Genomic DNA, 27,627 nt, shown 5'->3' with positions numbered 1-27,627 from the left:
TACTCGAGATGGGTCTTGGTCTCCAGACCACTTTTTAAGGGTCTCGGTCTCATCAACACTGCACTGACAGATAATAACAGAAAATAATTCAGCTGCTGTCGTTTTACGCTCTGTTTGTGACACCCAGAGTGACACAGCCCCTAATTCCAATTTTATGAAGCACAGTAGTTTTTTCAAAACAATTGGTTCAAAGCAGCAAAATGTTCAAGAGAATTGTGAAAAGATACCTTGCTGAAAAGAGATGTTGCTGTTCAATTTAGAAGCAAAAATGAATGTAAAGAAGATACTGGTCATTCTTTTCTGTTTTGTTGTTATTTTTCTTTGATATATAAAGTCTTGGTCCGGTCTTGGTCTTGGTCTTGGTCTGATCCGGTCTTGGTCTCATACTCTCTAGTCTTGATAATGTCTTGTTCTCAGTTGGTGCAACACTGCCTATTATAACCAGTATTCTGACTGCACGTGACATATGTAACTGGATTTATGTTCCTAATTAGGAATGCAGTGCTGTACAGTACCTGTTGTGCACAGGTGGCTGCTGCTGCTGCTGCTGCTGCTGGTGGTGGTGGTGGTGCAGGTGGTGGGGGGAGCGCTGCCTGGGGGACGCTGGCTGCGTGACTGAGTTGTTCTCGCTGGAGGTAGTGCTGCTGAAGTCCACCGTGGTTCTGCCGCTCAGCAGGGCGTCCTTGTGATGGGGCAGCCGGCACTCGGCCCACGGCCCGGCTTTAAGGCTGTACTGGTGTTCGCCCTCCCCGGCCGGGCACTCGGCGGGACCGGCACAAGTCCTGGTCTCGGTCAAATTGGGGCACTTGGCGCCGCCGTACATGGGCGTGGCCAGGACGTGACGAGTCCGGTGCTGCAGGCCGGCGCCGCACGTCTTGCTGCAACTCGACCAGGAGGTGAAGTCCGAGACCACGCAGTCCTGTGGGCAGGGGATGAGACACGCCTGCTCCACGGGCGGCTTCGGCGAGAAGAACTCGCATATCCGCGAGGAGACGGCGGTACCGTTGGAGGTGCGTGCGCAGTGCACCTCGCGCCCCTGGATGCCGTGCTGCGCCGTGACGCAGTCGGCCGTCCTCGACGCCGGCGCCAGCTCGTTGCTGGCGAGGAGGGAGACGAGCGCGCAGCTGCCCCAGTTCGACACCTCCCACCTGAAGAGGTCCTGGTGCCAGTCGCACACCTTGAAGCAGCGCCGCTCCACTTCCGGCTTGTCAGCGTGTTGGCAGTGGCTGTGGTGGGCCGTCCAGCCCTCCGTGTGGACGCACCACGCCGTCCTCGTCTGGACCCCGGCGGTGCCGCACTCCTCTCCCATGCATTGGCCCCACTGACCTGCAAGAATGGAAAGAATGCACAGATATATATATATATATATATATGTATATGTATATATTTATTTATTTTTTTCAGTTTTTAAATAAGCAGTGAAAAGTGGAATATTTTTTTTTTTAAACGTCTTCAGCAGGCCAGCCAATGAACCCATATGAAAGGCGGTTTACTCCACGCCAGTGACTGCCCTATTCATAAAGTGTGGCTGAAAAGGCAAGCTGGTGGTCTAATTAATCAGACCAACAGCGGACATTAATTAAAAAGACTAAAGCGGTTGAGAAAAGGTTATTGTTCGCAGAGGACCAGATTCACTGGGACTCTTGGTGCAAAACCATCAATGTTTTAGGCGATGCAGGACTCGGCCAGCTGTGCACTTTGATCGGCCACTATTGCAAGATACCGTTTTAATTTGTTGGAAAGGGGGGGGGGGGGGGGGGGGAAACTGGCCCGGGAGCATTAATTAAAAGAATTAACATGTCTGAGTGCATATATTTATCATTATTTGGCTTCTTGTTTGTAGGCGAGTCTGAAAAAAGTCATTGTAATGAAATGAAATGAAATGAGAAACATAATGTTCTAAATGCAAAATGCGAGCATAAATCCAACCAACGTGAAGGATATTGTTGAATGCAATATGAGTAATGTTTAAAACCATAACAAAAACTCCTTCAAAGAACTTTTATTGGCACAGTGCAAAGACACTGTTGGCCTTTCTTGAGAGGAGCAAACAGTCAAAGCCTTACGCACACACACACACACACACACACACACACAGTTTCTTTCTTCCTTCTTGTATGTTGACAGCTTTGGAAGCTGCTAGCAGCATCTCAGTTCGGAAAGGGCACTAAGAAAACAGCCTTAATTGGACGTCATTCCTTGCACTCAAGCAAACAGTTCTGTCAGTCTCTTCACTTTTCAGTTTTTCTCACTGGATAAACAGTCAATACGATATGCTAATCTCTCTGTCAGCCGCATTAAATATGGACCTCAACATCAGCTACCATTTGTTAGACTTGTTACAATAACAAACTGCGTTAAACTTATTCATTGCACAATTAATTTTTCTTTTGCTTTTTGGGGAATTTTGTTTTCAGGCATTCTCACCATCACGCTGCGATCCCTGCACCGTGAAACAGAAGAACACTTGACTGCAGTCACAGACACCATTAAAGTCTGTGTGACAGAGGCATTATAAGTTGTCTGCACTCAGAAACTCCAAAGAAAGATAGCTGATCTATATTATTTTTATTTGTGTTTATATACATGCGTGTGTGTATATACTGTATATATATACACTACAAGAACCAATTTGCAGATTGGGAAATCAAGTTTTTGTCCTGTGAGGAGCAGAAGAGACACAGTTCCAGATATGACTCTGTGTATTTCAGCACATGCATGATGCATGAAAAGACAACGTTATTTATTCATATTCCTGTGTGTCGGTGCGGCGCAGAGCGATTCCATGTGCGGCTCTGCTGCGCGGCGACTCTTCAGCAGCCCTTGTTCCAACTCTGGTGTCCGTTAGTTAGTGAGCTTGCATGCCGCTATAACGTCCCTCTTGCCAATTCTTCTGTTTTGTTTTGTTTTTCCTGTAAATCAAAGTTTTGGCCACGGTGTCAGCGAGCGACGGCATCATTACCGTCAAGCGGGGTCGATTTTCTGGTATTTTATAAGATAATGCCGGATAAACTAGAACCGTCTGTATACATGTGAAACACTTAACATGGATACAGTTTATTCACTGTAAAAAAAAAGGGTGCTTATTACTTAAGTTTATTTGTATATCTAATGTGTTATAATAGGCCCACTTGTCAATGCATTACTTTTTGAGGCAGTTCCTAACTGAGTGTTGGTACTGTATATTTATGAAATCAAACGTTACAGCTGTGCAATACTCTTCATCGTGTGCCTTTATTCTGAACCTGCTGCCCAGTCTGATGGAAACGAAAAAATAATCACGAAAGCAAACAAAAGACTTTTCAGAATCTTGAAAATGGGACCAGACGAAGGGTCACTCGGTGGAAGCTGCTTTCCAATTCACCGCAGCAGCGTTTTCCTGTGTCCTACAGCCGAGGGTTAGTGATTTCCTGTACAGTCATTAGTTACTTTATCTTCACACTGGCGGCTTCTTGGCTCCAGCAAAGGCCTGAGCCAGACGCAAAGCCGATAACACCCTGGGGGGCCCTGGGCAGGCCGGTAACCAGTGCGGACGCTGCACACGTCAGAGTAGGACACTCACAGTAAAACACAGCAAGTAAATTCCAAATCATTTTCTCTTTGTCACATGCTTTGTAGGTAGTGTTCTGCTGCTGCTTTCGTATTAATGCAGGAGGTAAAATTTTCCTCACTTTGTCAAAGTTTATTCTGTTTGAGTGATAAGTCGCGCTCCATTCCGCCAAGTGCGATTCCTGTCTGGCCCAAGAATCTGTGTAGTTTTGGCTCTGTTTAAAGACATTGGCTTTAGAGTGAATGTATATAAAAAATAAATAAATAATAAAAACATTAAAATGTAAATTTAAATGCCTGGTGCTCCCCCGCTCATTGCCAGGAGTTGGCGACTCACCCCACCTCAGATGTTTACTTTTGCACCACCGAGGACTTTTCTCTTGTTTCTCTTTGTAATTAATTCGGCTGCACACACTTAATATGGCCATTACGAGAGTCGAAGTAATTGTTGCATCACAGCGAGAGGAGAGAAGTGTTCGACGGAGCGGCTGAGCTGTGTGCTGATGCAGCCCTGATTTATACTGTCATTTATTCACACTTTGCTGTCATCATCAGCTTAATGTAGCCGAAAACAGTTTGGTCAAAAAGGACCTCGATGCCCGCGGGGTATTAAATATGGGATCATTCATCGATGTTGTGGCTCAGCAACTTTGCCTTGTGCTTTTAGTTCTCCATTGTTATTTTTTGTAATTGTTGTTTTATGAGGCTGTTTTCTGTCTTTACATGGATTCTCACTCAACATAATATGAATCCAGATTTTCTTTCCTGATTCAGGTTAAAGTTTTAATCAAATCAGAAGGTTGCGGAGTCAACCGGGCCATTTGAATGTGGCTTTTAAGAGGTAAAAAGGGTAAAAATGTTTCCATTCTAGAAAACGATAAATCAATTTGTTAACTCGGACATTACGATGCAGACAGAGAATTACGAGTGGTAATTCAGTGTGTGACCTTCCGTCCTCATTCTCAAAAGAAGCTGACATCATCAGTGCGAGAGATTAAAGAAAAAGGGGGGGGAAATCAATTTGGTTATTTAAAGCAGTTGCTCACGTTCAGCCTTCATCCGGTTACTTAGCAGCACGCCGTGAAAAGGATAATTTGATTCATCTGGTCTAATTGGAAATAAATTGATGTAATAATGAGATCCTCCTGCCTCCTAAATCGCTTTCCAATGACAAGTCGCCGCCACTGTTTGATGCTATTTCATGCCAGAGATATCGGTTGTTAACACTTTGTTCCCCGACCAATTGTCAGTGCGGCAACGCCGCTGCTGCTCAAGGGAGGCAATATATCACGGCGCAGCATTGTTTCATCGTTCAGCGAAGCACATCAGTGAGGAGAGTCATCGTGGCCTCGCAACGGCAATCTTGAGTCGGAGTGAAGCCGGTGTCATTATGTTATTTTTATGATCCGCTCGTCAGCCGAGGACATCAACAGCGAAGATGAAAGGAGAAGGAATTACGACCGCAATTACATTTCATGACTTCTAATCAAATTGTAAAGGAGATTAATAAGTCGCCTAATAGTTTGCTTCCTTGCGCCAGAGACGTGCAAGTCAACGTAAAGGAGAGGCAACGTGAACCGTCTCCATCGGGACATTACGTGAAGCACATTGATGCTTTCCAGCAGAATTAGCTGTGAGTGGTGCAGACCTCCCTCCGCTTCACAGCAACTACAATTTAGCTTCCGTCAGTTGACATCCGATGCTTTTGAAAAGTTAAGTGTCTTTTTGGAATGAATGGAAAATATTTGATTCAAGAGTAAAAGTGTGTTTTTCTATCGCTGGAGCCAGCTATACTGAGCCTTGTTGCAGTTGCTCAGTCATTTTGTTCTTTGTAACCTTATTTATGTTGCAGACAGATGAGAACAGACTCAAGTGAATCACCGTTGAAGGTTCACTTTAGCACAACAGCGGACCTTTATCAGCCGAAAGAGCCTGAAGAAAGAGCTCATTTCTCCCAACTTTCTCTTCTTTCTTTGTCGCAATCATTGCTCATTAGTGTTCATCCGACGCCGTGACTTCACAGTCGGAGGCGGAGGACGACGCAAACAAACTGCACGGCTCCTTGTTTACAGAGTCGGAGACACTTTGGTAACATGACGGACATGTTGTGGCTGTCGAGAGAACGAAAACAGAGACGCTTCTTCGCCATCGCTGACAGCTGCGGAAACGCTGCACGGGCACGTCTTAATTAGGCGCCGACAGCAGATATTAGCCAATCACAACAAACACTCCTGTGCCTGCGCTCCAAGCTGTCAATCCGGGGTCCAACCTGATGAGGTACGCGAAAGGAGCGCACATCACAGCAGTCATTTTGGGAAAAACAAGCGCAGACCGTCGTGTTTGAAAGCGCCGCTCCTTTGGTATCGGACGCCACTCATTCATCAATGTGAGCGTCCGATCGGCCGATGGAGCCGTTTTCACGCTGAGCCAGGATACGGACCCCCTGATCTACGGAGGCCTGATTTGGAAATGCGGAAGCACGAGTTCCCCACTAGTTGGTCTCCGAAGCTGTGAATAAGCACTCTCCGATCTGTCAGAATCAGCATCTGTCAACCCCCCCCCCCTCCAACCTCCCATCCCCCGAGGAGGAACCCCGTCGCCCGCAGCTCCTTGGTTCCTGTCGCACTTAGTCGCCTCGCTGACACCCCCAGGGGGCCCCGATGCCCCTGAGGGCTCCTTCTAAATTTACAATTCCACCTGCGAACCAGTATGAAGAAAAGACTCGGCAAGAGACTTAAGCGGGCTTTAAGGAATTAAGCTCAGCCATTGCGGCTCAGTTAAAAGCGAAACGCACTTCTCGCGGCAAGTGTTCACTTTAGCCTCTGGGTGCGCAAAGTGAATCGCAAAGGGCGCGTAGAAAATAAACAAGCGACTCGACGGAGGTGTGAACTGTGAGCTGAGCAGCGCTCCGCCTTCAGTCAGGAAACGGCGCTCACGTCTCCCACATCCTTCAGCTCTGTTGAATACACATTGTTAAATAAAGCCTGATTGAAGGCAAGTCAGCAAAGTCCTTCAGCTTTTATCTGTGCTACTTTGCCGATACGTAAGGGAGACGTTTAGTCCACCATGTGTGCTGTGAGTTGAAAAAAATAACAAATCAAGAAGTGACTTAAATTAAGCCCCACTTTAGGCTTTTGATTTGTTCCCACCGTTTTAATTGCATGTCTATAAATGTTTAATACATTTGCTAATTTACCTCAATCACGCAAACAAAAGCGCGTGCGTGTGCATTTCCCTCCTCCCCGCAGACATCTGCCAGGTTTACTCTCCAACCGTCTCCAACTTTGCAGCCAGAGTTTACTTTGACTGTTTGGATGCAGGCACGTCACAGCGCTTTTTAATTAAATGATACATGTGCCACCCAGCTTCATTATGCACTGAGCCGTCCCCTGAGCCACACGACCGTCACTTATAATTTATGAGCTGCAACACGCATCCTCAATTACAATGTTGAAATATTAAAAAACAAAGGGGAAAGAAACCTGCATCAGATCATCATCAGGCAGTCAATGTCTCCGGAATGCCTTGTGTCAGCTTGTTTTCATGTTTGTGGAGCAGTTTGAAGGCAAAGAGGGAAACAGAATGAGTTGAAATCTTTGCCTAAGGACAATTTTTGCCTGAATTAGGCAACAACAAAAAAAAAGCAGATAAAATAATGAATTATAATAAAAAGAGTGAGGAGCTTATGTGAGCAGCTTGGACTGCTTGAATATAAATCACACATTTCCATAAATGCTCAATAAGTGAGTGCATTATGGTGTTTGTATTTGGGCTTGAAATGAGGCTCTTATTGTGGCCAGCAGTTTCCTGAGGCGGAGCATCAAACCGCAGCAACATGATTCCAAACTAATGAAATATATACCGTGGGGCTACACACAGCCGCCTCTCCCTGAGCCCCCGGCAGCTTTTGCTATAATTTAGCATCCGGCTCTGCAGCACACATGCCAGAACCCACATGAATGTCTAATCACTGATTTGATGGCCAGCAGTACACTAGACTACACCTCTATCGGGTGATAAAAAAAAACACTGCATGAAGGACATTTTTCTGAGTCCGTTACGTCAAAATCTTAAAGCACTGCAATAAATATTGATTCCCCAAAGCAGCCACGAGGCTTCCTCTTCGAACATCAGGCACAGTGGCTCCCGTCAAAACCAGTTGGCAGGAACGTGACAACATCATTTCCAGCAACAACAACCGTCAGTGGCTTTCTTTGTTCTTCTGATATGAAAAGAAGCTCCAGTTTGAACAGATGCTGCTGCAAGCCCCACTTCACTTCATCTTCCAGGGCCTTTAAAAGGACGAGTCAGCCGGCATTCTGCCTTCATAGGAAGGCGATGATAACAGGATGGGGCGGCAACCGCTTGCGAGGGAATCCCAGACGGCTGGGGATGTTATTGCACTGGACTTACTTGCTGTCGCTGTGGGGGGATTTTAAATCTGTGAAGAAGGGACAGCAGCTAACCGACGGTGACCCCCTGCTGGTTACAAGGTGTAAAGAAGGAAGATCACTGCAAGCCGTGGAGACCTGGCGAGTCGCGAGACCTCATTGTCCTGCAGGCAGGGGACAAAGTCAACCAGAGCTGTTTGAAAACGGTTGGCTGGCGGTTGAGTTATCGCACTGTGGTGCAGCAATGAGCTGGTTCAGAGTGGAAGGCGAAAAGCAGAATCAGCCTCAGCCATCAAAGTGCTGTGCAAGCCTAAGGAAGCCGCCCTCGCACTGCTCACGATGCAGACGGTACCTCTGCGCTGATGTATCTCAAATGGATTTCGTGCTGCATCGTGTACAGGATCATCTTAATTCTAGTCCAAAGTGAATAATCAATCATCCTCCACTCGCATTAGCATGATACAGTGAGACAGTGGACTCTGAGAGGTGGAGACTTTGTCCTCACACGGGTTGGTTGACCCACAGAGGTCACCAGGAAGCGACATGCGCTCCGACATATAGACTGTTTATATCCTGGCAACATGTTCTCCCCTCGACTGCCTGCTCACAGCAGTCGAGACGTTTGTTTCACTGTGGAGGGCAGCAATCCAGCACAGAAATAACCGAGGATTATCTTGGCTCCCGCTGACCGTCACAACGGCTCACTGACAGCGACAGTGTTGTGGCAAGATAATCAAAATCCAAAATAAAATGCCACAAAAACAAATGCACAGATATAGAATACAAATAGATTAGTGAGACGATACAAATTACTTAAAAAAAAAAAAGCATTTCAAGGCACATTTCAAGGCAAGCACAAATCTCAAAGAAAATTGCCCTGCTCAAGTTCACAACCTTGGTCATTTGGACTCAGGGCTTTATCTTTTATGCCGATGAAACAACCTTTATCCTTCAACACTGAACCGAGTGAAATTCAGCAAACAACAAAACCCTTTTAAAAAAAGCACATATCATATAGAGAAGAAACCTCAGAGAACTGCAGAGGAAGGATCCTTCCTCTATGACGGGTGCAATAGAGAGCAAAACTCTGAATTTGGTATTCGTGAAGACACACAGTTGTTTTGGCAAGTTTCATTTGATGGGAATCTTTTGAGAATCTTAAAAGAACACGGTGCAGAATGTGGTGACATGTGCATGTACACGTGTGATTGACGTGTATTCTTGCCTTCAGCTCGCTTTTGTTCTCCCCCAAGTCCGAAAGCATTTTGTCGCCGGTCGCATGAATCTTTGTTTCCACCGTGTGCAGCGCCCACAGTGGTGGGCTGACAGGAAGTTTTAAATGGCTCCGCTGAAAACTGCTTCCTCTCTGTTAAAGCAAGGTAGGCGGATAAATCAAAGCAGGCTGTTTTCTGTGTCGCCACGCAGAAAATCTTGGACTGAGACACAACAGGTTGCGTGGCTCTGAGCTCAAAAGGTCCGTGTTGTGTTTCCCACTTTTCATTCTTCAGGCGTAGTTTAATTTCCCCACCAAATTACAGGTTAGATTAGTATGACAGTTACTCCCTCAGATATTTCATTGTGCATTAGTTTGATCAGTTCAGATCAGTTTTAAATATGCCATGTAGCACGTCCATCAGACCAAACTCCAAAAGAAAAGTTTTTCCCTCAGTCTTACAATTTCCATTGATCATATCTGACTGAGTGTGATGTACAGCAAGGTTCTACCTTCAACCTTCCATAATATTGCTTCCTTCGGTCGAGCACTTTCTATGGGTTCCTTGCCAGATGGGTGCAAAAGCAAAAATCCATTGGACTTCGGAAACATTTCATCTGGTGAGTCAAATTGACATCATTTCTATTAAAAAGAAGAAAAAAAAAAAGAATAATTGCCTCCGTTGCTGAGCTAAATCACTCGAGTAATCACAATCCCAATGTGGTGTTGGGAACCTCAGAAGGCTTTCAAACAGCATTCAACGATGTGTAATGTCACGGCAGCACACCGCTGCAGGGCACCCTGCTTTTTCTTTACTCTGCTTTAACAATAAATCCCATTCCGCTGACATTTCATCTGTATGTCACGCTGCCTCGCTAAATATGCTCCCGGTCAAACCGAGTCAAGACTTCCCTCGTTCCCCCTGAGATCAATGTGGGCTGCTGTATTAACTGACCGTGGGAGAGCAAGCAGTCCATCTCCCGAGCATATATTGTATTTCCTCTAAGATCTCATTTATATATATATAGATCTAACTTTGATTCCGGGCCTGGAAATAGCCTTTCCAGGAGGTTTCTCAAGGAATCAATGTGTTTACGCTATAAATGCCACAGTGTTTTAGTCGGCGTCACTTCAGGAAATAAAGGCCTGGGCGCGGGTGGGAGAGGTGGGGTCGGGTAGGGGGGCAGTCGGAGACGTGCTCTACCTCTGCGGTGATCAGAATCTTTTTCCATGTAATTGCTTGTCTCATGTGGTCTCCTCAAGTCCCGATGCCGGGCCCGTGTAGAGGTGACAAGTAATTGGATAGGATGTCATTCACTCCTCTGTCTCGCCGTCTTGGGCTGACCTGGCATTTCTCTCCTGTGAGCACGGGAGCAGAACTAATGGCCATATCTGCAGGCATCAACCTGAGAAAAGACCCAGGTGTTTTGATAATACTGGGTGGACGGAAGCGGGAGCGCCGTGGCAGGAGAGATATGAGATTGTTCCTCGGGAGACGCAGCAGGGCGCGAGCTTCATCTGTTTTTGAACGTGACATAGAAAAATGGTGTTCTTTGACGTTCACAACAAATGAAAGAAGTCAATCCTGAGCTGCTTGTATAATAATAACATTGAAAACAGTCAAGTAAAACACAGAAAGTGTACAGATGGAAACATAAGAAGTCTGCAAAGTAATTATTATGTTATTGAAGATGGTCCTGGACGCAAGCAGGAAGCACGTCAAGAAAAGTGTCATCAAAGGCGACACAGTGGGGGAGAGCGAGCTGCTGCAGCCTTTGAAGAAAAAAAAGGATCTAAGAAAAATCTGATTATTAATGATTATTTAACGTAAGGGGGGAAAAAAAGTGTGTAATTACTTTGTTTGATGTGTGAATGACACAGACAGTGAAGTAGGCCAAGTGTGGTGGCGGAGAAAACACACGGGCCGCTTTTGAAAGGAGCCGTGTGTTTGTCTGAGCGAAGACTTGACAAGTTTGTCTTGGTGTGCGAACATTTGCTCAAACTTCTTTTTGAGCAGTCATTACCGATGCGCCCCGGGAGGATTTGCTCCTGCCTTCACACAGCTTGAGCAGTCATTCCAGAAGTGCCACTCAATTTCCTGTTGAGTGAGAGCAGCGCCGCTTTAAAGCTGCGAATTCACCGAGGCTGACGTGAAAAGAGACACGAAATTATGAGCCGAGATTCGCCATCAATCGTGCAAATTTTCTCCGTTTTATATATATATATATATATATATATGTATACATATATATATATATATATACATATATATATACACATTTTTTTTTCTCCATCATAGTTCGACACGCTGGTGCTGGCACACTTTTGCTTTTTTTTCTTTGTTACGGCGCACAAGGCAGAAGCTCTTGGCTGTCAAACTTCACGTCTCAGTGTTTTTGCCAAAGATGTTTCAGGTGGAAAACTCGACTTTTTCGTACCGTTCCACGTTTTAACACCCTTTATTTTTCCCCAAAAAATTTAACGAACAACTTGCAATGTAGCCCAAAATGCCACGGAGGAGAAAGAAAGAAAAACAAAACCAAAACGTCTTTTGTGTTCCGTTAAGGAGCGACATTTGTGTGTTAACTTAAAATTTGTTTGTCATCTTCAAGGTTGCCGGAGCTGGATTAAGAAAAGAAACAAACTTGCAATCACAAACCGCGTCCAAAGATTTTCTGCTCTTAAAATAAATCCAACCTTTCAGCACAACTCCTCTCTGAAGCTTTGTTGGGTTGTGTTGATACTCCAGCACAGTCTCTGAAACCTTGGAACAGCTGCCACCACCTCAGCGAACGGCAAGTCGTCAATACAAGAGTGTTTTCAAAAAACGTTGACATCCATCGCCCGAGCTTTGTTACTTCTCACGGTTTCATGTCACGCGACCAGACAGGAGCATTTCTCTTTATATTTTTGCTTTAATCACCCACAAAACGAGGACGAGGCCACGAGCCGGCAGCCGGTCCGAGTCCCACTGACACCTGAAGCCGCCCGTCTGAGTGAAGAAGCCTCGGGAGTGGAACCGGCACAGGATAAGTACCTCACCCACCCAGACCCCATCTGTCATTTGTTTTCCCTTTGTCCCCGGCTTATTAATCAGAGGCTGCCTGGGTTTATGGTCGTCTGTGGGAGGCTAATTAAACGCCGGCTGACAAATAACATCTTCCAGCCTCTGGATCTCCGCTCCGCCATCACCAGGGCAACAAAAGTCAAGCTTGAGTTTGGGGAGGTTTTACCTCGCTTCGATCGTTTTTCTTTCCTTTTTCTTTTTGTTTCTTCCACATAGTGTATAAGGCATAGAAAACTAATGCCTGCGTAAGTTCATCAGCCGCTGCCTGATCCAAGCGAAGGCGTCGACCTCTCTGCAGTTCACTTCAGTTTAGACTTCTCATGTTTTGCTTCACGTTTTTAGGGAAACTTTAAAAAAAAGAAAAATGGAAACGACGGTGCCTCAGGTACACATGTAATAGGGAATATCAACATCTAGTCCTACACAACAGCTCTGACGGTTGGTCCAGCACGCTCATTCGTTTCTGTGAAGCACAATGAGTCATCGAGGAGGCGGGACTGTGACATCAGGCACACTGTGGCTGCCTGCTCACAAGTCGACCGGCTCTTTATAACAGCTTGTTATTGGTGAATGAACACATGTCTTATATGTTAGTTATCTAGAAGATGACAAAAAATAAACACATGCGTGGCATTCGATACATTTTCCCCTCTTCCATCTGAAGCCGGTAGATTCCCTTTAATGTTGCCCATTACTCCTTGAAATGATATTGACACTAGGTACTGGCAGCTTTATCTCATGCAAGGAAGCGTTTTTTTGGACCAGACATGCTGCAAATTCCTGCGGCAAATAGTCAATAACTGGACAAGGAGATGAGAAAGTGATGGATATCCTGTTTAGGACGATAATAATAGCAGACGGCCGTTGATGAACAGCCCCTGGGTCCTATTCACCATTTGCTCTCATGAGCACACGATCTTACTTTATTGATTCATTTCACCTAATATAACCAGAGGCGGAACCTTTTATTGTCGAGATAAAAATATATTGCAATATTGTGCACTAATGGTCAGCAGCGGAAGCAGCATCCACCGCCATTCTGCTTGAGGTGATGATTAGATATTTAATTTAATCTGATCTAATTTAATAACTTCTAAAACCAGATGTCATTGTGTGCCACTGGTACACTGTCGAATGTGTTTTGCCTGAAGGCTAATAAACTAAGTTTTTTAAGTCAAAAACCGAGGATTGCACAACATTTGTTGCTGCTGATGCAATGATTTTGAGAACTTTACTTTTCATTAAAAAATTGACCTGACCTGATCCTAAAGGGTTTATTTCCCCAAAAATATATAAATAAAAACCGTCTGCTCATAATTACTGTGGAGCAAGTGGAGAAAAAAACAAGGAGCGAAGGACTTTACATTTCTGCACAATGTGGGATCTTTAATGAGAGGGAAGGATGACAGCCCGTCACTGTTCATTTGTGTGGATGTGTGTGTGCGCGGGTGTGTGTGTGTTTTATTTAAGATGTGTCTGGAACGCTGCCTGTTTGAGGAGATATATTCATAATCGCGTCTGATCTGTTTTCACAGGGAGAGGAGGCAGCGCGGTGCATGGATTTTTAAATAACATTACACCTGGGACGGGAAATCCTAACAAGGAGCCGCGAAAGCTTGGCTTATGTGGTTCATAACCCAAGGCGGAAGACGCAAGGCGCATCGACAGCTCCGGGTATGAACTGAATATTCTGAATATTGCACTCTGCCACCTGACTGTCGGGCCAAATGGAATGCAACAGGCCGCCTGCTTAGATGAGCTATTACACATGCGGGGCTTTTATTATTGAGCGACAGATTCCAATGCAAGGTTATTCTGAAGGCTGTCACTTGTGTCGTGCAGAATGTCGCGGTGTGATCTATGGGAGGAGGGGGCTGCAAAACTTGCAAGGAAAAAATGACTTAAATAAACGACACCTGCAATCGGCCTTTAGTCCAGGTTTTTATCGCAAGCCTTATCCATCTATCAGGCGCGAGCGCCCTCAGGTCCCATCTTCAGGCTGAAATACCAAATCCGCACCTTAATGCATCCAATCTCAGCCCGGCTGAACATAAATCTGAAATCTAATGTCATCGGCCCTGCAGGGCGACAACGCTCGCGTATCTCGTGCCTCGCTGAGACGGCGCGGGAGCGAGAGATGATAAGGCGGCGCTACTGAGGCTTCGGCGCCGCTCTCACGCACCTCCTGACGCAGACCGGGGGCGGGGGAGGGGGGCTGGACAGTAAAGACAATACATCAGACAGCCACACAACAGAGGGAGCAACTGTGTTGAATCCCGGGGATGCGAGGTAAAGCTGCGTGCACGATCCTGGCTGAAAAACGCTGGGAAGTATCTGAAGGGATGACAGCCAAGACTGGCAGCCAAGAGACAAAAATATCAGGCTGATCCTGTTCCAGCACTGCTGAAGGGCAAACACAAAGAATGAAAGCCTATAAGTATCGCCGCCGCGATGACGGAAACATTTTGGGAACCGTAGGCAACGCGCGCTCCAACGCGTCGCCCTGTCATAAGTGACGTGACTGATGAGCAGCTTGGCCGCACGGCGTCACCCGAAGCTCAACGGCGAGGCGGTCGATTGTCGACAAGCGGCAGGAAATGATGACAAATGCAGGCGTGGGGGGGAAGGAATACCTGTAAGGGTGGACGACCCTTTACGAGAGCCGCCGCATCTCCGCTAATGAGGATCATTCATAATTGCGCAACAGGACGGATAAGATCTCGTGGGCTGACCAGGGATTTCGCGGTGGTCGCCTGGCGCACGGGGTGAAGCCTTCATGAAAGAAATCCTTTGGATGTATCGGACACGTCCGTCTGGTGAAGTGTTTGAAAGGTGATTGGACAAACCGCCTGTCCATCGTATTCAGCAGCAACAGACCAATTGGATGTTTTTTCTAAAGGTGACAGGTTGAAGCTCAAGGCTAGAAAAGGGCGGTGCTGGACTTTAAAACAAAAACACACATTTATGTGTTTGCCGCGTAAACCCTTAAAGTGTTGATTCCTTCACAGTAACAACAGCAGCAGCTCACAACAGCTTCACTTGGTTTCAGCTTCATCTCTCTGTTCTTATGCTAAATAAGCGAAAATGTCGCTGCGGTTGGGAGGATCCGTGTTAAACACGAGTGTCTGACGTGCGCAGAAACACCCAGGCCGACGCTTTCCGCCTCCAGAAGCAAAGGTAGCGAAAGATCAAACATCACTCCACAAATCCCAATTAAAAGTTCACCTGCCTTCTCCTCCCTGGATTGCGCTCTGGGCGGTCGACGTGTACCAAAAAAAAAAAAAAAAAATTGATGCATGGTTCATCCAGTGTGCATTAATTATGCTCTAAGAATTCCTGGCGTACTGAAACCCTGGGCAAACTTTAAGCGTATTAAGCAACTTTCTTTCTAATAGAGCCAGAACATAGTTGCAGCCACTCTGACTTCAGAGTTGTGTGCCGAGTCCGTCTTCTGAAGGGGAGAAGAAAGTCACCCTGGAGAAGGGCTGGTGCCCAGTCAAAGTGTGCATTTCAAAGTAGAAAGAATGATCAGTCAAGAGAGAAAGTGAAGTGCATTACTTTCATCGTTTAGCCGGCTCGCTTATCACAACTAAATGAGCCAAACCACTGTCTCCTTTTTACTGCTGGGTTTAAACAGCTACATTAGGCAGTTTTTCTTAGAATAACACATCATGTTCACAGTGCAGTTTCTTCCCCTCTGTTAACAAGTTGAACAAGTGACCAATTTGAGGAAGAGGAGTTTGCAAACCGTATTTACAAACTCTGATTGTCTGATATTGGAAGATAAATAGACACTTTTTTCATCTCCTTATTCTTCTTCTTATTATTATTATTATTATTATTGTTATGCATAGTTTATGTCATATACAGATCTGGACGACTGGACTGCACGTTATAGCATTTTAACAAATACTTTAGTAATGTTGCTGCGACTCCCCAACGCACATAAAAAAATTGTATTCCACACAGCCTTGAGCCACTCAACAGGAAGTTATCTGGCTAAACTACCGGCAACAACAATTTCTGCAAGCCTGTTTTACCCCCAGATGGATGTCTTGGAAAGATCTAAAGAAAACCTTAAACATTCCATCTGACGTCTCAGGTTGAACTACCATCAGGCAGCTTGTACATCGCCTTGTTGTGCTGTGGCGCAGAAACATGTTAGTATTGGCGCTGATGTCTTGAAACAAGTGTTGTCAGAGAAGCTCGAGGCTTTGATCTCGTACATAAGATGATGACCATAAATATTTTCCTGTGAAGCTGTGAAGCTCTGAAGCGCTTTGAGTGACTGTGAGCCTGCACCATAAAAAGGAAAGTGAGAAAGAAAAGGTGTATTTTACGATGAAGGTCGAGTTTTATGATCATCACCATCACTGAGATTTAATTAAAAATCGACAGAGGGGGGAAAAAAAATAGCAAAGTCTTTGGGAAAACGCGCGTACTTTAAAGCCATAAAATAACTTCTTTTTGTTTTTTTAATGATTATTATTATCTTTGAGAAGCTGCACACTGAATTTTCTCATGAGGCTTGAAATGCATAACGATGGGGTTATTATCAGAGACACTTTGTGGGTTGTATGCCGACACTTGTTGGGAGGCTGTGGCTGTCGGCCGTCATCCTCTCTGTCAAACAGGCTTCTTGTCAGTGATGCCGGTCACACGGGCAGCCCGGATGAGACACAAGACCAAAAAAATCACTATCCACGGCTCCTTCTTAAGTATATCTTTTCTGAATATTTATCTTATTTTTGGCGCCCCCCCCCACCACCACCACGCCCTCCTTCGGTCCCCCGCCTCGAGCTGCCAATCCAGCCGCAGCGAGAGCGTGATCCCTGATCAATGCGAGCACCCCGAGCGCCCCTACAGCCAGAGCCAACAGCACCCTGTTCCCATCGTTGTCTGTTTATCATTACGCCAGTGTTCTCATGCCCCCAGTTACGTCTTATTGAAATTCAACTTTGTGAGCGCCTCATTTAAATCTCTGTGAACTTGCGGCTCCCACTTGAGTTCCACAAGTTCAGCTTTGCAACTCGAGGTTTGAGGGAGTCCGCTTCTTTTTTTTCTTTTTTTTTTTTTTTCTTTTTTTGTTTTGCTTCTTTTTCCAGCAGGATTTGGTGGTTTGAAGGTTGAGGAGACGTGGGTAACGTCGCTTTTGCTGGGAGGAATAATTATACAACCCGTCTGTGCTCACTCTCCCTGAAGACCCTTAGAGACATCTGGAGATCCAACCCAAACTGGAATCCCTCTTATTCTAACAAAGCAACAAGAGCTGAATGAAACAACTGCAATATTGTTGGACTCTATTGCTTTTATTTATTTCTCAGCATGTGTGAGATTGTGACGTGAGTCTTCTGCCTCAGTGACTCAGTCCAGACCCTTTAACACAATATTGGTTGGATAAATAAAACTAAATTACCCATCAACTTTTTTTTTCTTTTTTTTTTATCCTGGACTATGGTGAGGCTGTTCAGTGCAGTTAATTACCTCCTCCCCCCAAAAACAAACAAACAAACAAAACCAACAAACCTCTATTTCGACACATTTAGCTCAGTTTCAGCCTCCTGTTGAAACTAGCGGCAGACTAAACAAACTCTCGGGTACTTTACATTGAACACACACCTTCTAAATAGTGCAGCGAGCCAAAGCGGCGAGGAACGTCTTCTCTCAGTCCTGCTTTTGTTCGCTGACAGACGAGAGAAACCTAAGTATTGTTTTCAAACGTTGGTTAAGTGAACTTTGCATGATATGGGACCTTTGAAACTCTCTGGTCAGAGAGGCCGGTAGATTGCAATAATTCAGAATGTGATTCTCTTACCTTTAGTGCCTCCATCAAGTTATTATTCTTACAGTAACAACTTCCTCGACTGAATGACTTTTTTTCTAAAGCAGTTAAAGACCAACTGCTTCCTCAAGGATAAGCTGTTATAACCTAAATTAAACTCTCTCTGAGGAGCTCCAGCCTTTTCCCCTCGGCCCGTTGCTCCTTTCCTGTATAAATAACCCAGTGTGGAGTTCAGTTGAGGCTAATCAGCTGTCTGAGTTCACCAAATGGAACTGCCTCCTAATATTTGTTTCATAATTATCTTGTGAGTGCTAAATAATTGCTGCGTTAGTGAAAGAGTTTAATTTGTCTGAAATTTAAAGTGGAGGAAAGACGTCTTTTTGAACTCTGCTAGATTTATTCCCTTTGCTCGGCTTGGAACTGATGCTCTGGTTCCTCATGAGAGCCGAGGCAGTCCACGCTGTGATTAGGATTTTTTTTCTTCTTCTTCTTTTTTAATTTAAGGAAATATTCAACAGCAAAAGTGTGCGGAAATCACACGCAGGCAAGATTAATTAATTAGTTCTGAATTGTAAATCCAGCAGGTCAGCTCGGCTCTGTGTCTGCACCCAAAAGACAAGAAATTATTCAAATTCTCAACCCCGAGGCAGGACAAGCAAAAACACACTGCTGAATAAGAACGCCGCAAAAGCGAAAATGAAGTGCACCCATTTTTAATGTGGGCCAAGGAAAGCCTAACACACACACACACACACACACGGCAGTAATTTGAATCATAAAAACAATCAGACTTCAAAATAATCAGCACACTGAGAGAGTGACAAGCAGAGTGAGTTGGCGAGCCAGTGGAGAAAGAGCCAATGGCTCTCTATTAGTTTGTGAGTCAGTGGGCCAGTGACTCAGTGACTCAGTGAGCCAGTGAGCCAGTGGACAGGGGACATAGAGTCAGTGAGCCAGTGAGCCAGTGGACAGGGGACATAGAGTCAGTGAGCCAGTGAGTCAGTGAGTCGGTGGACAGGTGACATAGAGTTAGTGAGTCAGTGAGCCGGTGGACAGGGGACATAGAGTCAGTGAGCCAGTGAGTCAGTGAGTCAGTGGACAGAGGACATTGAGTCAGTGACTCAGTGAGCCGGTGGACAGGGGACATAGAGTCAGTGAGCCAGGGAGTCAGTGAGCCAGTGACTCAGTGAGTCAGTGGACAGAGGACATTGAGTCAGTGACTCAGTGAGCCGGTGGACAGGGGACATAGAGTCAGTGAGCCAGCGGACAGTGTTCTTGGAAACTTTTCTCCTCGACACACAGAGTGCTGCCGCTGACCCACCCGATCATGAAGCAGTCACCAAACAGCCACTGGAGACTGGCTGATCTGAATCTGCATTAACCCAAATCCCACAACTGGCAACAGTGCAAATCAATTGTATCAGTTGCCAGGACCCGTGTAACCTCATTACAATGTATCCCAGTCGATTTGCTGTGTAACAACCAGACCGACATCGCAGAAGTGCACAGGGACTTGGCTAATATGGCCTCGTTTGAACAGGAATGGATAAAGGACTCAAATACATGGATCCAGGAACACAGCGGAGTTAGCCCGCACAATTCAGAAATCCAAACGTACATATGTCCGAATTCAGTTTCATGAAGATTTAGATCAGCAAGATATTTTGAGACCGGTCTGAGCTCCTGATGTTGCTCCTCTTCGCTACAGGTTCAAATGGATGCTTGGTTGATTGCCTCCACCCTTTAGCTGCCGCATGAAGTCGGGAGCAAAGTTGCCAGATGCTCAGTGCTATTCGCTTCATGATTAATGTTGTGACTGGTCGGTCGTCGGAGGAGGACTTGGCTCGGGTTACTTGCTAATGTTCAACATTGCATCAGTTATTGGAATTCAGTAAGTTTCTTTGAACTATCGCCAGATTGCTCAAACCTATCGACATCGTAAAGTGAAGTCAAATGGCAAGTTTTTGATTCTTTTTTCCTTTTCTTTTTTTCAAATGAAGGGCTGGAGTTTGGAGTTAAGTGAAAGTCGTTACCCTTCAAAACTAAACCACGGTCAGTGAAAGACTTTTACTTTTTTCTTTAAACTCAAACTTCATCTCAGAATAAGAGTCGAGTCGAGTTTTTCACCATCAAAATAGGATCAAAATGTCACCAAATTGATGTGTATGATGTTTATTGCAGCTAAAAATCAGCAATGGACTTGCACTTGTCACGACTACAGGCAAAGTCACATTGAAGACTGAACCCTCAAAGAAATACGAATAAATGAAAAGATGGAGACAAATTATAGAAAGTACACACTTGCACTGTAACTAGCATAGCTCGCTATTAAGTATGAGGTGCCATTTATCCAGATTGGGTTTGAACAGAGTCGGGATACACATCCACATTGATTTTGCAGAAGTAGCATCACTCTCCCAGAGACGGCAAAGCAGCACCCGGCGAAGTTGGCTGAGAAAGATCTTCCCACGTGCACGTCGGCGAGCGTGCATGCGGGTGTGTGGTTTCTTTGTAAATGTTGCTGTCTCTTTCTTCCACACTATGTGGGAAGTGTGATCTTATCTCATATGGAACTGCTGAGTCCAAAACAAGTTTATGTCTCTCACTCCTTATCTATAATAAAGTTTTGGTTTTTTTTTTATTTTATTTTTTTTTTTACAAAAAAACCAATAAATAAGAAGTCTGCCGGGATACCATCCACAAAAACAGCAGGTCTGCATGAAGGTGGAGGACGAGTTTGTAGAAACGCGGCTTTTAATCCATAGTTTGGATGGCAAATGTTTGAACCAATTCTACCTTCCATCACGACTTCTCCTGCTCTTAGGGTCGCAGTCCATCACACTAACTCACTCTGAGTGTGCATGCAATGAGTTGTTGACGCCAATTAGGCCAATGAGCGGCAGGACATGGAGGGAAGCCACACTGACACATGGAGATCACCACACGGACAAACCCCGAGAGCAGGATTTGAACCCACAACCCTCTCGCTGCCAGTGCTAACCACTGTCCCCCACACATTTTTCAGAATTATGAAGGAGAAATGTATAAGTTCTGCAAAGTTAAGTTAAGTTTTCCCTGAGCCATAAAAATACCTTTAGCCCATCTCTTGAAACGTTTCCGTCTGGCTCACTTCACAGCTTGGATGGTGTTTGTTTTGGCCGCAGCAGTGCCAGCAGGAAGTAGAGCCCTGCTGCATCCTCTTCCTCGCAGCATCTCTCCTCCCTCGTCCCAGCTTCCCTTTAATGTCTCTGCTTCTGACTGGCCTTTATTCAGCACGGCGGTTGATCAAAGGGTGAAATGAAACAAGCGCTCCTGATAGACGGCGCTCTGAAAAAAACGGAAAATAGCTCATGTGGGAGTTTCTCCCAGGTAGGAACAGCGATCCGCTTGGCTTCACCTCGCCGACACTCCGCCGTGCGCCCCACCGGGTCAAATACACAGTAAACAGAGCGGGCTATTTTAACAGGCCTCCGTAGAGGTTTTCTCTTCGAACACCACTGACTGCCCCCCCAAAAATAAATAAATAAATAAATAAAAGAAATTCATGCCTGTTTTCGGCGAAGAGAGCATCAGGAGGGAGTCCCCATCCTCCATGATTCCGGCAAGTTTTTTTTGTCCTTTTATTTTTTTTCTTTTGTTCCAAGGGGAGTGAAACATACGGCCCCGGGAAACAAGCATCACGCTATTAACCATCAAACAAAAAGAGGGGGCTGTGAGTGGTAGAAATGGAATGGGACTTGCAGGGAGCAATGAGAAATCTTATCAGCTGCAAACCCATTTACTTCCACCTCTTGTTTGGCAGCGCGGGCTACAGTCGCCCGGGCTGACAAAGCACTCCAGCATGGAGAGCAGCTTGTCGTCGAAACTTCACCATGAGGAAGATGAACACAAAGCGTCTGTCTTTTCATCTTGTCTTTTCTTTTTTTGAGAATCCGTTTAAAGCGGCGACTTGTGTTTATTCGGCAGCTTCTCCTTGTCACTCTCACACACGCACTTGCGCACACTCGATCCAAATGGGTCGTTCCTCACTTTACAAGCACTGTAATTACAATTGTGTTATGTTTTGTTCGAGCAAATAAAAGGGGGGTGGGGGGAATTGGGGGGTTTGGGTGGGCTGGATAAAGAATTTAACAACTAAGCTTTGTGGCTGAAGAGCTTTTCACAGAGCAGCGCATGAAAAAGCCGGACAGGAAGAGACAGATAAAGTAATAATGCAATGTGACACCGAGGCTTAATTTATTTTGTGAGGGAGCAGCGGAGGATGTCAGACGATTTTGTCCGTTCCTTCCCTGCAGTGACAAATTGCTTTTTTACAGGTCCGTGCTCGAACTTCACACCGGGCGTGTACAACAGCCCAGAGAACAAGGTCGCTGGCGTCACCCTGCCAAAGCTCGATATACCACCGAACTTCTCGTGAGGCTTCAAAGAACAGCGAGTGCTACTGGCCGCCTCTTGTCGGCTCTAATTACCGAGAGTCTCCGCGCTTGGGTCCGTTTGCGGCTGAGGAGGAGCAGATCCTTCCGTCAGCAGGTTTACCTCATTAGCTGGAGCAGGGCCAAAGCTCTTGACTGATCACATTTTTCCATACTGATTCTTTCTTTTTTTTTCTTCTTTTAAACTTCAACTGCAGTCTTTAAATTCAAAGGGTGGAGTGTTATTTCAAGGAGAACTTTATGTGTAAAATGCAAAAAGGTTTTCAGTTATACAGATCTGGTAGTAGAGCGAAAGTGATGACTGATGTTGAACACATTGATAGCGACTTTTTTGGCAAGAATAAAACGTTAAATCTGTCAAACACTATTTAAACAAGCTATTTTAGCATCACATTAGATCACAACCCTCCCAAAGTATGATGTGATTTTACCTGATGTTGTGGAGTTTCATCTCTCACAGCCTCACCATTTATATTTAAGCAAAGGTGACATGTCTTTTTCTTTTTCTCAACAAAGAGAAGAAAAAATATATTTATACACACACACACACACACACACACACACACACACACAATCTGCCATTAGCTCAATCGGAACACTCAAATTGCTGCTTTCCATTTCCTTAAGACAGTAATAGACTGGCTAGAAGCAATTATACGTTACCCGGAGAGCAGGCAACATTTTTAGAGCAACTGATGTTGCACAGACTCGAAAAAACAACGAAAAAAAACAACTATAAAATATGAATCATATGAACTTTTGGTGAGCTTTTGTTTGTTCTAGTAAAAGTTCCACAATGTGAAAGCGGACCTGAGACTGAACCAGGAAGAGTCTATATCCATGAATACAAACATCCTGCACAAAACTTGGTGTAATCAAGCACAAATTAGATGTGAACATGATTAACTGAAGCTTCTTCGGGAATCTTTTTTTTTTTTTCTTTCTTCCCTTTACCGCCTCGACTTTCCATCTTTGATTTCCACCGTTTGAACAATCACACTCCAGGCCTGTTACTGCCAAGAGCCACAACAAAAAAAAAAGGTCTTTGGAATTAATTCTGTTTGGGACCCGCCGCTGCGTCTTTGACGACTCCTCCTTCAAACTCCCGGCGGATGAATTTGAACCAGAACGGCAAACGTTTTTCGCACGAGGGTGATGTGAAAGCACGGCGCCGCGTTGAAAGGACATCTGAGGGGAGAGCTGCTCTGAAAGTAGACTCGCAGATGTGAGTGTGTGCGTGCGTGCGTGCGTGCGTGCGTGCGTGCATGTGAGGATATTCTCATTGGATTAAGGATTTAACTGCCAGGAATCTCCTCACTCACCAGCTCCTAAGAGACTCGCCACCAGCTTTTATGGCCTCCTCAATCAGCTCGCTGCCAGTCAGTGGGAAGGACACCAGTTCAGAACGAGATCTCCGTTGCATAATCTCCCTAAGAGGCTTTTGAAGGGAGAACGCGTTGCATTTTGTCAAGGTTGCAAATGACGGCGCTTTTTTTGTGCTGATCAAATTTTAAATGAGAGACAAAGCAGGAAGCGGCGGTTTGTCATTCACTTGGCCGCTACTCTCCAACTGTGATTTACCCAGCAAACAACACAGAGGAGGGATTGAGCTATTTACTTGTTTATTTATTTTTTTCTTCACCATTAATCTGCCTTGATTCTAATACTTAGTTTACCCACAGGCGATAAGTGTGGAGGCAAACAGGACTTTGCTGGAAGGGAATTTACTTTAATTTTAAGGCCGTGCTGCATAATTGGCAACAATATGAATGTCTTGCATGGTTTATACGCTGCAGGGACGGCACAGGCAAACTAAGAGCTAACAAAGCTAACGAGCTCTTAACGAACTAATAGGTCTTATTATTCATTTCTGTTCTAATCTTGACAATATATTTTTGGTCGCTTCAGATAAAGCACCCCCCACCCCCAGCCTGGACTTTGAAAGCAATACAAGGCAGGTCGATTATGTTCTTCTCGTGCTTTTAACTGACACAAACAAATCACATTTCTATATTTTGAAGGTTGCCTTTCTTCGTTTTCAAAGTTCTGAAAGGCAGAGCTACAAAAAAACCAAATAAAAACAATCACTCCCCTCTGAGCTTCCAGGGAAGCTCCGCGTTAATGAGCGAGAATTATCTTTCATTACTGCGAGCTTCCATTAGCGCTTCATAATGGCCCTGCCGCCAACTTCACATGAAGGCTTTGACTGCAATACGCAGGATATATTTCCTACAATTCACCCTTGATGTGAATACATAGCCAATTTTTTTTTTCCTTTACCAGAAACCTTTGTAATGTAACATCCTCTGTTGTGCTGACTGGAATTTAGAGTCTCTTTTCCATGCACATTTTGAAGGGACCCGAATAAACTGTGCCCATTGAAAACAGAAATACTTTTGCATACATCCAGTCGGAAAGTGTCTAAAGGTGGACAAGTAACAGCTGCAGAAGAAGAGGAGAGTGAATTGCATTTGAATGTGGTCTGTTCATGTAATATTTAGCCTAATTGGGTTATTACAGATTAAGAACATTAGAATTGGTTCTCAATTAGGTGCAATGCTGCAGGGGAAACGTTCAGATTGAAAATTAAACGGCAGAACAGAGTTCAGAGGTTTAGACGGAGAAGGAAATGCCAGAGGTTAAGTCTTTCCAGCCCGTGCAAAAGAATCTGAGAGAGTTTTTGGCATCCAAATTGACTCACAGTAAATAAAATGCATTTATGTCTCGGGAAGGGACCTTTCTGTGTGGAGTTTGCATGTTCTCCCTGTGTCTGCGTGGGTTCTCTCCGGGTTCTCCGGCTTCCTCCCACACTCCAAAAACATGCATGTGAGGTCAATTGAACACTCTAAATTGTCCGTAGGTGTGCATGTGAGTGTGAATGGTTGTTTGTCTCTGCGATGAACCGGCGACTTGTCCAGGGTGCCACCCTGCCTTCACCCTAAGACAACTGGCATAGGCTCCAGCAGACCCCCGTCACCCTGAGCTCGGGAATAAGCGGGGATGGAAGATGAATGAATGAATGAATGAATGAATGTCTCGGGAAAAAAAGCAGAACAAAACCAGCAGGCAGATTAAGGAGACAGATCTGGAAAACACAAGCTGGTGGTGGGAGCGAGGCTGAACAACTGCACACTGGAAAAAAATCAAATCAAATCAAATCCTTTTTGTGTCTGTAGAAGATCAAATACAATAGGAATAAAGTTTCACTTTATGAGCAACTTGTTTGGGACCGACTGCTCCAGGTGGCGCTGCTAAGCTCACAACGTCTCCGACGGTGGCAGCACTAATAAGTTGTCACATCACTCCAGTAAAAAAAAAAAGCAAAGCCTCCAGTCAGATTGTCGATGTCAGAGACTGCGGAGAAAGAAAGTGTCAGCACACCTCATCAGCGTCTCAAAGTAATCTGACATCTATGAAACGCCCCGCGGAGCAACGCAACCTTCTACACAGTCTGATTAACGGGCGGAAAGAAAACACACTCGTGTTTGCTCCGCACTGGACGGGGAAAGGAAACAGCGTTTCTGACATTGTGAAAAAATAAAACAAAAATACCAAACAGCTGCTCCCGAGCAGGGCAGGTTCACAGACTGAGCTGCTCAGAGTTAATGCCAAGTCAGAGTCAGTGATTCAAGTCGACAAGCAAGACTTTCAATCAGGTAGCAGGTTGTCCACCGATTGGTTCCTCTGATCCATTTGACGATGCGTCGCTGGGCCAGAGAGTCACTGACACCTGGATCTACTGACGCCTGTTCACCTTCACGAATGAACTGACTGAAAACTGCAGAGTCCGTGTGCTTGGAGTGGTGCTCGGCACCATGTCAGTTTCAGTCCTACTGAAATTGACGAAACGGCTTTACTACTTCCTTACTTTTTGTTTTTTTTTGCTGGCAATCTTGGTGAAAATATTGCCCTAGATTTAATTCCCGGTGGTGCTGGGGGTTTTCACCCTCATCTCTTTATGCAGTCCTTCCCGTCCAGCATGAGCGATAGTCCTCCAGACGGCGGGAGGGCAGAGGAGGTGAGCAGCGCCGCCACGTCGCTCGCCTTAAAAAGGTTAGAATGTACAAACGTAGCGCAGCCTCGCTCGATCATGTGAGACGTTATCACGGGACAAGCTGAAGGTACCGTGGCTGCTGCTCGGCACAGCCGTCATAAATTATATTAATAAAAAAGAAAAGAAAAAAGATGTCTCAGCTCGGGAGCTGAAGAAGTCAGTCAGTGTCTCCTTATCAGCAGAAAAGGGAAAATGGACACAAGAGCAGGAAGAGCCTGCAGGGAGAGAGAGTGAGATCTTTTTGGGAGAGGCCCAAGCTGTATGTTTATTATCATTTAATAAATAATTTCATTCGGTCCTGGCGATGGCGTTCTGTCCGAGACTCAAGCGAAGCATTTGGAGAGCGAAAAGGTTTATTATCGCTCACGAAAGATCGGGGCAGATGCAGCAAAAAATGAGAAAAATGTAAAGAATTCTTACAAAAAATTCAAAAGTCCATCAGCGCTCTCGATAGAGGGCAAAAAAAAAAAATGTTAGGGTCGCTCTCTCTCCATTTATTTACTGACACTCCAGTTGGCAGCTGCTTTAAAGCTGAGCGTCTTTAGCTTGTTCAGAATTTCTAAGAAGTTCTAATACAACCACTGCCAAGAACAGTGAATACATTGGATTGGATTTATAATAATAATAATAATAATAATGATAATGTAGTGATAATAGTAATATCAATGCTTGTGACCTTGGGTTGAATATCAACCTGCAGTACCACAAGTTGCCATAGGAGAAAAATGTGAAGCAGCGCTAGGCCGTAGAAGATCCACTGGTGCAAACTCTGGAATCCAAGGCTGAATTTGGGAGAGTCGCTGAGGGAGGGAAAGCCTTGCAACTGGAGACTGGACATCAATGCAAATTTAGTTCCACGGTGACCAGTACCATGCAACTGTTTTTGACTTTGAGGTGAGAGACGGCACGTCTCGCGTACCAGTCAAGATCTTAACAACCAGGATGGATGTGTGGCGTGTCTGTGTCTTTCAAAGCACTGCGTGGAACAAAAAAAGTTTTCAGCAACGAGCCATCGGCAACTCGTGGAAAAGACAAAACTTTGTGTTCAGAAGTCGAGGATGGAAATGGCAGAATCAATTTAAATTCAGCTCAGTGTGCGTTATCAGTGTGCGAGTGCAGTCTCCAATTTCCCACCCTC

At 45.1% G+C, this 27,627-nt stretch overlaps 1 protein-coding gene across 1 annotated transcript in view; it reads right to left on the bottom strand.

Moving 5' to 3' along the window:
- The window catches only part of thsd7ba (thrombospondin, type I, domain containing 7Ba), a 110,627-nt gene that overhangs the window by 78,803 nt on the left and 4,197 nt on the right, over positions 1-27,627 (bottom strand). The window contains exon 2 of the mRNA XM_076039818.1: positions 516-1,326. Within this exon, the coding sequence (XP_075895933.1) occupies positions 516-1,326 (811 nt within the window). The remainder of the gene's footprint in view (positions 1-515; positions 1,327-27,627) is intronic.

The sequence above is a fragment of the Nelusetta ayraudi genome, unplaced genomic scaffold, assembly GCF_046127955.1.
Source record: "Nelusetta ayraudi isolate G7.1 ecotype Tasmania unplaced genomic scaffold, CSIRO-AGI_Nayr_v1 ptg000060l, whole genome shotgun sequence".
NCBI classification, from domain to species: Eukaryota; Metazoa; Chordata; class Actinopteri; order Tetraodontiformes; family Monacanthidae; genus Nelusetta; species Nelusetta ayraudi.
Note: the sequence above shows the minus strand (reverse complement) of the source record. Positions and strands in the feature narration are given on the sequence as shown.